The sequence below is a fragment of the Danio rerio genome, chromosome 23, assembly GCF_049306965.1.
Source record: "Danio rerio strain Tuebingen ecotype United States chromosome 23, GRCz12tu, whole genome shotgun sequence".
In the NCBI taxonomy this organism is placed as follows: Eukaryota; Metazoa; Chordata; class Actinopteri; order Cypriniformes; family Danionidae; genus Danio; species Danio rerio.
In genome coordinates, this window is record NC_133198.1 from 36,981,772 (window position 1) to 36,992,500 (window position 10,729).

At 35.4% G+C, this 10,729-nt stretch overlaps 1 protein-coding gene and 1 long non-coding RNA gene across 4 annotated transcripts in view; one reads left to right on the forward strand and one right to left on the reverse strand.

Moving 5' to 3' along the window:
* The first annotated feature begins 82 nt into the window (after positions 1–82).
* Positions 83–10,729, forward strand: part of si:ch211-207e14.4 — a 25,876-nt gene continuing 15,229 nt past the window's right edge. The window contains exons 1-3 of one of the 3 annotated variants that reach the window (XM_073939257.1): positions 83–274; positions 2,648–2,745; positions 5,999–6,157. Coding sequence is in view for 2 of the 3 variants with exons in the window: in XM_683049.9 (XP_688141.4) it covers positions 155–274; positions 2,661–2,745; positions 5,999–6,157 (364 nt within the window). In the remaining variant the exon portion in view is untranslated. Of the gene's footprint in view, positions 275–2,647; positions 2,746–3,125; positions 3,174–5,998; positions 6,158–10,729 lie in introns of those variants that run through there. The other 2 variants (XM_683049.9, XM_017353761.4) reach the window with 2 other exon arrangements.
* LOC141380522 (uncharacterized) lies at positions 6,830–9,728 on the reverse strand. Its single transcript, XR_012398651.1, has 6 exons — positions 9,475–9,728; positions 9,045–9,157; positions 7,964–8,090; positions 7,702–7,787; positions 7,359–7,401; positions 6,830–7,261 (listed from the first exon to the last, which is right to left on the reverse strand). It is a non-coding gene; the product is annotated as an uncharacterized lncRNA (long non-coding RNA).

Genomic DNA, 10,729 nt, shown 5'->3' on the forward strand with positions numbered 1-10,729 from the left:
CTTTGGTCTACCTCCTCTCCTCCTATTTCAGCCCCTTCCGCTTTTACGCAACTGATCTTCACTTCTTCAAGAGACTCAGCTTATTTGTGTCGAGGACGCTAACGTTCTAGGACTGAAGACAAGATTTTGAAGTTGGACTTTAGGTGAAGGGAGCATGATGTGGCCACCCACGTTGACCCTGGATCTGCTCCTGCTGGTCAGCTTATTGATCCACACGCATGGAGATCAAACATCTTACAGACCTCAGAGTTGCACACTTGAATGCATCCGTCGGGTAAGATCTGCTTTATGCTTCTCAATAACAACAACAGCTTTTGTATTTCTGATTGTTCTTAATAGGTGTAAATTTATATGTATGTGTATATATATCTAGTAAGTCAAAATTATTAACCCCTCTTTGGTATATATATTTTTTCTTTTTAAATATTTCCCAAATGATGTTTAACAGGGCAAGGAAATTTTCACAGTATGTCTAATCATATTTTTTCTTCTGGAGAAAGTCTTAATTGTTTTATTTGGGCTAGAATAAAATCAGTTTTAAATACTAGTTTTAAAAACATTTTTAGGTCAATATAATTAGCCCCTTAAGCTATAATTTTTTAAGCCTTTAAATGTCACTTTAAGCTGTATAGAAGTGTCTTGAAAATATCTAATCAAATATTATTTACTGTCATCACAGCAAAGATAAAAATAAATCAGTTATTAGAAATGAGTTATTAAAACTATTATGTTTAGAAATGTGTTAAGAAAATCTCTCCGTTGAACAGAAATTGGTGGGAAAAATAAACGAGGCTAATGATTCGGGAGGGCTAATAATTCTGACCTCGTGTGTGTGTGTGTGTGTGTGTGTGTGTGTGTGTGTGTGTGTGTGTGTGTGTGTGTGTGTGTGTGTGTGTGTGTGTGTGTGTGTGTGTGTGTGTGTTTGTGTTTGTGTGTGTGAGAGTGTGTGTTTATATATATTTATACAACAGTTCTGTCTGGTTCTCAAATCTGATTGGCTGATAGCAGTGCGCTAATCTGCAATATCAGAACTCTTACAGCCTCTTTACCCTTTGTGTATCTGCCCACATACAGCCAGCAAAAAGCAGACACTACAGATCTAAAGTTTAAAAGATGGTTACTTTGCTGTTTAACTGTCAGCTTATGATTTGAATCCAATGCGGAAGAAAGTAGTTCCACATACAAAAGGGTTTTTGAGACTTTCCATGTTTGATTTTGTTTTTATATACACAACTATGCCGTCAAACTGTTGTATAAACACAATATCACACGAGTAGCAGTGCGATATGGCTGTATATCGGCACTGGTGGGAGGTGTGCGTCGGCACGATGCCGCAGCCTTAGTGCCCCCACCCGTGCCGATATGCAGCCATATCGCACTGCTTCTCGTGTGATATTGCTCATTTATATATATATATATATTGTATGTATGTATGTATGTATGTATGTATGTATGTATGTATGTATGTATGTATGTATGTATGTATGTATGTATGTATGTATGTATGTATGTATGTATGTATGTATGTATGTATGTATGTATGTATGTATGTATGTATGTATGTATGTATGTATGTATGTATAATCAGAATTATTAGCCCCCCTTTGATTTATTAAAAAAAAAAAAAAACTTTATATTTCCCAAATGGTGTTTAACAGAGCGAGGACATTTTCACAGTATGTCTGATGATATTTTTTCTTCTACAGAAAGATTTATTTATCTTATTTCGGCTAGAATAAAAACAGTTATTAATTTTTTAAACACCATTTTAAGGACAAAATTATTAGTCCCTTTAAGCTATTTTTTTTTTTTTGATAGTGTACAAAAGAAACCATCGTTATAGAATAACTTGCCTAATTACCCTAACCTGCCTAGTTAATCTTATTAACCTAATTAAGCCTTTAAATGTCACCTTATAAAAGTGTCTTGAAAAATATCTAGTAAAATATTACTTACAATCATCATGGCAAAGATAAAATAAATCAGTTATTAGAGATAAATCATTAAAATTATTATATTTAGAAATGTGTTGACAAAATCTTCTCTCGGTTAAACAGAAATTGGGGAAAAAATAAACAGGGGGGCTAATAATTCAGGGGTCTAATAATTCGGACTTCAAGTGTGTGTGTGTGTGTGTGTGCGCACTACATAAAAATGCCTAAAAATATATGAGATAGATAGATAGAGCTATTTTATTCTAAATAGTAATGCATATATCTTTAGTGTAAATATAATTTGTTTTATGGATGTAATTAATCATTTGACAGCACTAATGTGTGCGTATGCCAATGTCCGGGTGTTTGTTTATGTATATTTTCTGTGTCTGTGTTTATACAAATGTTCTGTGTTTATGGTTCATGCTTCTTAAAAGGTTTTAAGGCCATCTTTTGCAGCTGGTTTTTCTGGTTACTCAGTTTAATGACTATCGGAGGAACAATAATGTTTAATATGTCTCAACTCTCATAAAACGTTCGGTGAAGCCAGCTATTTTAGCTCAAAACATTATAGTATCTTACTTGTAAAGCAAAAAATATTGCAGATAACAAGAAACATTTTTTTCCCCAATATTTACAAATGTGTCCTCAGGGGAAGTATTTGCTCATTTGATTAATCATGCAGAATCTGAAGTTTCTTTTATTTACCGAAGACCTTTTTTTTAGGGAGACCCAAATTGTGAATACTGTAGAATCACAGCAGACGATGAGCAGGTTTCTACCATTGTTCCTTTTTCCAGTCCTTTTGGAAGTAAGTCATTATTGTTTGGAAGTTTTATTTTATTTATAAATGATCTCCAGTACCCATAAAACATTAAACAGCCTTACACTGCTTGTGTAAAAAAGTTTTTATTGCTTAACATATGACATAAAAATTTATATACATCTTGAAAGTTCTCAGTGTTACTTGACCCACTGGATTTATTAGGTATATATATATATATATATATATATATATATATATATATATATATATATATATATATATATATATATATATATATATTTGTTTGTCTGATTAGTATTTTTTCAGTTTTAAATAAAACAAAATATTTTTCCCTTTTTATTTATTTAAATTGTAAAAAATTATGTAAATTAATAAACATTTAACTTTTTATTGTGTACATATAGACAAAAGCTAAAAAAAGAAGAAAAAAATGAAGACAACATCAGTAAAATGTAAGCAAACCCTGACAGCATCAGCATCATTTTGTCCATTTACAATTATATTTGGCTTTGGAAGTAATTTATGAATAGACACCACATGGTAGTGAACTTGGACCCAGAACTGTTTAAATTAACTTTTTTTTTTGTTCCAAACTAAGGAATTGCAACAAATCATTGGCCCACTGTTTAAAAGATGAGGGAAATTACTATTTCCAATTGATTTGAATCAAGCAATTGGCCAAAAGAGAAGTAAAGGCAAGGCAGTCCAATTCACTTTTTAAAAAAATAGTTATTTTTATATACAATACCAAAGATAGCAGTTAAGGGATTAGCAACAACTTAGCAAAATATTCTGGAGTAAGATAAAGAAAAAATTTGACCAAAATACAGATATAACCAAAACATATGGGCTAATGTAGCTGGAGACTGCTTGCATCTTGTACAAGTAAGGTCAACAGAGGAATGCATCCTTGCCAGTTTGGGCTTGGAAAGATGAAGTCTGTGTACCACTTTAAATTAAATAAGGCTATTTCTAGCACAAACAGAGGATCTATAGATTCTATAGCCTCATTCCAGTCCTCGTCTTTCAAACTGATATTAAGGTCTAGTTGCCAGGAGTCTCTTTGTGTAGATCTAGAAGTAGATAATGATGCAAGTTTACTATATTTGTTCTGGGTCATCAGGAAAAAGCTGATCAATGTGATTTTGTTCAGGGAGGGCAGAAAAATTGGGAAAATTCTCGGTTGTGAACACAGCAAAATCCTCTGATTAAATTTTACTCAGTTGAGAGAGTATTTGGTCCCTCTCTAAATTGAGGTAAAGTTACTCAGGTTAATGAGACAATGAAAGGATTAATTTGGTGTAAATTGAGCACTGATGATGAACACTTGCTGTTAATAAACAGAAGCACAAAACTGCAACTAACTTTAGTCACAGCCTTAGATGAAATCAGCTGAAATTGAATACATTGAATCTCTCAAAATCTCAGCAGAGGATCATTAAGCAACTCCACAAACAGCAGCTTTACTTATTATCAGCCTGCTTGCTCTTATTTAAAGAGGGACCAAATACTCTATGAACTGAGTACATTTTGCTCAGATGATTTTGCTGTGAAGTCACACACATGTAGATATCTGATAAGTGGGCTTTAGGAGTTTTAAACTGAGATGCTAATTGGGTGAAAAACAAAAAGCAGCCATCAACAGAGAGATCTTTAAATGTTAAGATGCCGTTTTCTTGCCAAAGCAAAAATGCCTGGTCATTCAATGGCTTAGAAAATCTTTGATTATTTGCAACTGGGGCACAAACTGAAGCTCTCTGCCAACCGAAATATTTGCGAATTTTGGGCCCAATTCTGATTAGAGTTCCAAACCATTGGGTGCAATGATTGAGAGTCTAGACAAGGGGTGTCCAAACTCAGTCCTGCAGGGCTAGTGTTGGGTATAGCTCCAACTTGCCTCAACAGATCTGCCAGGAAGTTTCTAGTACATCAAGTAAGAACTTGATTAGCTGCTTCATGTGTGTTTAATTAGGGTTGGAGCTAAACTCCCCAGGACACCGGCCCTCCAGGACTAAGTTTGGGGCACCCCTGGACTAGACCCATTGGCAAAGGTGAAAAACGAAGAGCTGTGCAAAATATTTCTTTAAAGATTATTTTTTATTTAGTGGTATGTTTTCAGAAAATTATAATTGATCAGAATAACCAAAGTTTTAATCTCAAGTCCTTTACTCTGATCTGAAGTTAAAACTGACCACTGTGTTGTCAACATTTATAAGAATGTCTGAAAAACTTAACACTTTTTGTTATTTTATGCAACTGTAAATGTAAATGAAAGCATTTTCATGATTAAAAACAGCCTTTAATAAGGTCACAATTTATTTTGATGGGCCGTTTGTTGAATTAAGTTACATTGCATTTACAGGCCAACTAATTCTCATTAGACAATAAGTAGACTGTTAGGTTGGGATTAGGATTAAGGTTAGTGTAAATTGACTTGTACTTGCTTAGTTTCTTATAGTGAGTTAAATGTCTGTTAAGCAGCAGTATCAACAGATATTAAGCAGACAGTCTACTCATACTCAAATGGACCATCAAAATAAAGTGTTTCCTTTAATAAAATCCAAAATCATGTTTATAACATAACTAAATATGAATCCAGAGAACTGAATTATATTCTCATTATATTAAATGTATGTGTTATAGAATGCTAACAATGCAAAAACACATGACGTTAAGGATTGTGATTTTGTAATCATGTTTTTTTGTGCTCATCACGAAACAATAACATTCAGAAAAGTGTTTTCGCCTTTTCCTTTTAGCAGTGATCAGTATTGACGCATACTAGAAGGATTGCAGCTTTATTTGGAGTTGTTTTATTTATGAAAACACATGCAGCGTGGAAAAATTCAGGTCTCTGTTGGATTTGTACCTGCGATGGTTTAGATGATTTCACTAAACAAATCAAGCTGTTTTGCTATATAATCGTTAGCAGAAGTGCCAGAAATCGCTTTCATATTTGCCTTTGCTTGAGCCAAGCTATAATCAATAAATCTATGCTTGTCCATTCGTTGCTGCTTTCCCAAACAAGCTTTTAAAGAGTCTCTCTCTTTTGCAAGTTCTCTAGTTTTTGACAGTGTACCTTGTAGCACAGCAGCCGTAAATGCTTTAGTAAAAGTTCAGTGTTCTAGAATAACAGCAACATCTGCATCTACCTATAGCTATTAAACACAACTATTGAAGCCATTGCTCTAATTGGTATTAAAGCAAGTCATGTGTGAATCTTATTAAGAGAACAGCATCTCCTTGGGTGGTAGTGTTAACTTCTCTGCTTGGCCAGGTTGTGTGCCTTGGCCTTGTCACTCCTTTCTAGGGCAGGAATCTCCAGACGTCTGCCAGCATTATGTTCATGCACCTCACAATATTAACATTGAGTTTGAACACAATGAAGAACCAACGTATGATACGGTTACGGTGTCATGGAACCCCAGCCAATACGGTAACATCTATCTGTCTGTTGTTTAATATTTCCATCCATTCTAGTTTTTTTATTCATTCATTCAACCTATTTGTCTGTCATACCATCCATCAATAGATTCATTGATCAAACTGTCATTCTGTTTATTTATCCATCTCTTTTTTTGCATATTTTCTGTTTGTCCATCCATCCATCTGTCTATTTATTTATTCCTCTACCTGTTCATCCTTCTATTTGTTCAGCCATCAATCTGTCCTTCTATTTGTTCATCTAAATATACATCCATCCATTCATTTTTCTTCTATTTTTCCATCCATCCTTCCAGATGTTGGTCTTTCCATTTATCCTTCTACACAGCAAAATATGGGGACCCAAAACAACTCTATGGGTGTTAATTTCAACACTTTGAAAGTGTCTCATGGGGTCCACTCAAAACAGACTTAAATCAACACTTTCAAAAGGGTTGGCACATTGACACCAAAGTAAGGGTTAATTTTAACTCTGGGCAGAGTTAAAAAATATAACTATATTTAACACCACCTGGTGTAATATATTGTTATTTTATTCAACTCTCGAGTGTAAATATGGTAAAAAGGTCAAATAGACTGTAAATTACAAAATAAAAAACATTTTATTTGAAAACATTCACCACTTCAACAATTCATTCAGTTTTTAAAATGCAACAATGTCAAATATGCTTTAAATGTTTTATTAGTACAGACAGTATCAACAAAATATGATGTCCAAACTTGATGTTTCATCAGAGCAATTTGAAAGTTCAATATATCGTCACTCATAGTTTTCTTCTGAACGCATAGTTTTCTTCTGAAATTACATTTTAAACAACTTGGCGTGCAAATCTTTCACTTCTGGTGTTTCCTTGGTCCTCCATATCAAACACAGCAGTTTAAATGAAGTTATAAATGCTGTAAACTTGTGTGAAAACAAACTGGAGCTAGGAAATCTCATCAAGCATGTCCTGTGAATGAAGTGCTTCCCAGCCACAGGATGACCTTTTTATCCATGATGATGTAGTAGCTGCTGATCGCTCGTCTGGTGGTTCCTGATGCACGGATAAACTGTAGGGTGATGCTCATCTAAGAACTCTTCAAGACTCCAGCATGACTAAGAAAAATGTTTGAAAACAAATTGCAATCAAATTCTATGATATATTCAAAAGAACATTTAAAGTAAATAAAACATTCAAGAAATCTAAACTCACCTTTTGAAAATCTTCATGATGATCCACAACTTGACTCTCCCAGCTGGTTGAGGTGACAGGATATGGAAAAGTAGAAAAAACACATACATCACTGTTGGATCTCCAAAAACAATTAGGTTAACCACTATGACTAGAACTGGAAAAACAGGCAGCTGTCTGTCCAGAATCCTCAATTTAACACAACACTTGGAGCAAAATTTAGAGGAGCTTAAAATCTTTTATATCATTTAGTGATGCTGACTTCCCCAAAATATTGGCCACAGTGTAAAAATTATTCATAAACTTACAGTTTTCTGTAAGCGTGTGCGTGTGTGTGTGTGTGTGTGTGTGCGTGTTTCTTTACCAGATTCAACTTGTTAGGCCCTTTCAGGTCCAGTATTGATGCCACCTTTCCTGGAGTCTAGCAGATGTTTCAGGTCCAAATATAATCTAAAATATTAGGATAAGCAGAAGAGAAAAAGTGCAAAGCAAAGAGCAAAACATTATTTAAGTAACAGTTTACCCCCAATACAAAACTTATCACCTTCATGTCATTTGTTATTCTCTAATGCTCTAATACCCTCTCAGCTTATTGTGAAACAAATACAGAACTTTATCAAACATACCTTCATTATTATCACCACATATGACCAAGAAGGTGTGCTTGGTCATTTCACCAACTCTGGAAATACACCATCCGTCTCTAATCAGCCACCGTCACAGGGTCTTGTGTTATTGTACAGAGAACTGTGGCTGATAAAAAACAACAACACATTAGTATCTAACACATATGCATAACCTTCAAATAAAAAAGAGAGATGAACATCACAAAGTATGCCTCACACTTTTTCAGATATCTTTTGATTCAGATGTTGATTATTGATAATAAATCTACAAATCAAACCTGTATCATCATTAGGCTGCTCAAATATGAATCAGTTGATTAATTTTACAGACAGGTGGCTGTTTACAACGCACTAATAAAACGGAAATGTTGTGTACAGTACATGCTAAGTTTAGCCTATAGTTTTAAACACAATATCATGCGGGAGAAAAAGCTTGACTAAGATGTTCCTGACTACATAAATAGCCTAACTTACTAATGTCAGACATCCCGAGTTGGGAAAAGTAATTTTCGGGGGATACAGAGTTGATTTGCGGGAGGTAGCGGGAGAGATGAGAACCTGAAAAGCAATGGGATGAGTTGCGCGCGACGTACCTAAAGAGCGGTGGGGGTGACTTGCGCGCGACGTACCTGAAGAGCTGGGAGGGATGCGGTGGAGAGGGTTGTGCAAAGTGTTTAATGACCGGGCGGGAGACGCGCGATTTCCGGGAGATTATCATTCATTTGCGGGCATCTACTTGGGCATATGGGAGTCTCTGTGCATTTGCGGGATAACGTTAACGTTAGTCCCGCAACTTCCGGGAGACTTCTGTAACGTTAAATGTCTGAGAAAGTGCAAACGCGGTCATTTAAAGACATTGTTAACATTCCGACTTTAATGGTTGTCAACACTTAATTTAATTCAAGCGTACGTTATCACACCAGTCTAAGTTATGGACTAACGGTATATGGACGGCCACGAATGAACCAGTTTAAAAGGGCCGCGGTGTTTAAAATAACCAAATTAACGTACACGAATAACAAACAATCATTTGTTTCAGTCAGGAAGCCTTTTACAATTAAGCATATGTTCATTTACTCACCAGATATGTGTTAGAAACTCTCCAGAGCTTATGGAAACCGTCCTGTGTTGCCGTTAGCATCCGGGCAGAGTAGGCTAATGTTAGGCGGCTCCGGGGATTCCCTCGCTAGTTTGCTTGGAATTAAAGGAGAAGTGTCCATTTTATTTTACAGATGGGTAACAACGCACAAAATGGCATTAGGCGTGACAGAAATGTGTTGAACATGTATATTTGATGTTTTTATGCACTATGTATGCGTGATATATAAAAACATTCTTGAAAAGAAGTGAATAGTAATGCAGTTAAGCTAGATACACAAACGACCATGAATGAACCGCAGAAGTTTAAAATTGTCACTCCATTCTAAAGTTATTAACTTAACAATATGTTTACAACTGTATTTCCTTAAAGAAAGTCAGTAAAATACCAACATTTAGGTAGTTTGACTCACCAGTTGCTGTTCTAAACCGGTTTGATGGAAAATGGCGTCTGGAAAATTCTTCAGTGACTGGGGCTGCATGAATTCCCGGATGTTGGAAATAACACCACCAAGTGTTGAAAAGATAACTCCTTGATTTCGCACTGAATAAAATCAATTCTAACTCTTATTATATTCATTTATCAAAATCTAACTCTTTAACGTCAACACTTTACTCTCAAATGCTTCAACACCGAGAATTTAACTCTGATGAATTTGCTGTGTATGCTTCCATTTTTATTTACCATCCTTCCTTCCATTATTCTTCTGTTTATCCATCCTTTTTTCTCTTTGTTGGTCTGTTTATCCATCCATCCTTCCATTCATCCTTATATCTATATAAATCCATCCATATCCATATATATCCATTCATCCACATCATATCAATTCATATATATCCATCCATATACAGTGCATCCAGAAAGTATTCATAAGGCTTTACTTTTTACACATTTTTTTTATCCAAAATGAATTGAATTTATTTATTTCCTCAACATTCTACACACAATACCCCATAATGACAATGTGAAATTTATTTATTTTTTAATTGTTGCAAATAAAAATAAAAAACCTGAAAAAACACATGTACAGAAGTATTCACAGCCTTTGCTCAATACTTTGTTGATGCACCTTTGGCAGCAATTACAGCCTCAAGTCTTTTTGAATATGATGCCACAAGCTTGGCACACCTGTCTCTGGGAATTTTTGCCCATTCCTCTTTGCAGTACCTCTCAAGCTCTATCAGGTTGGATGAGAAGTGACAGTGTACAGCCATTTTCAGATCTCTCCAGAGATGTTCAATAAGATTTTGGTCTGGGCTATGACTGGGCCACTCAAGGACATTTACAGACTTCTTCTGAAGCCACTCCATGGATATTTTGGCGACGTGCTTTGGATCATTGTCCTGCTGGAAGATGAACCGTCGCCCCAGTCTGAGGTCAAGAGCACTCTGAAGCAGGTTTCCATTCAGGATGTCTCTGTACATTGCTGCATTCATCTTTCCCTTTATCCCGACTAGTCTTCCAGTTCCTGCAGCTGAAAAACATCCCCACAGCATGATGCTGCCTCCACCATCCTTCACTGTAGGTATGGTATTCGCCTGGTGATGAGCGGTGCTTGGTTTTCTCCAAACATAACGCCTGGCATTCACTCTAAACAGTTCAATTTTAGTCTCATCAGATCAGAGAATTTAGTTTCTTTTGCTCTGAGAGTTCTTCAGATGCGTTTA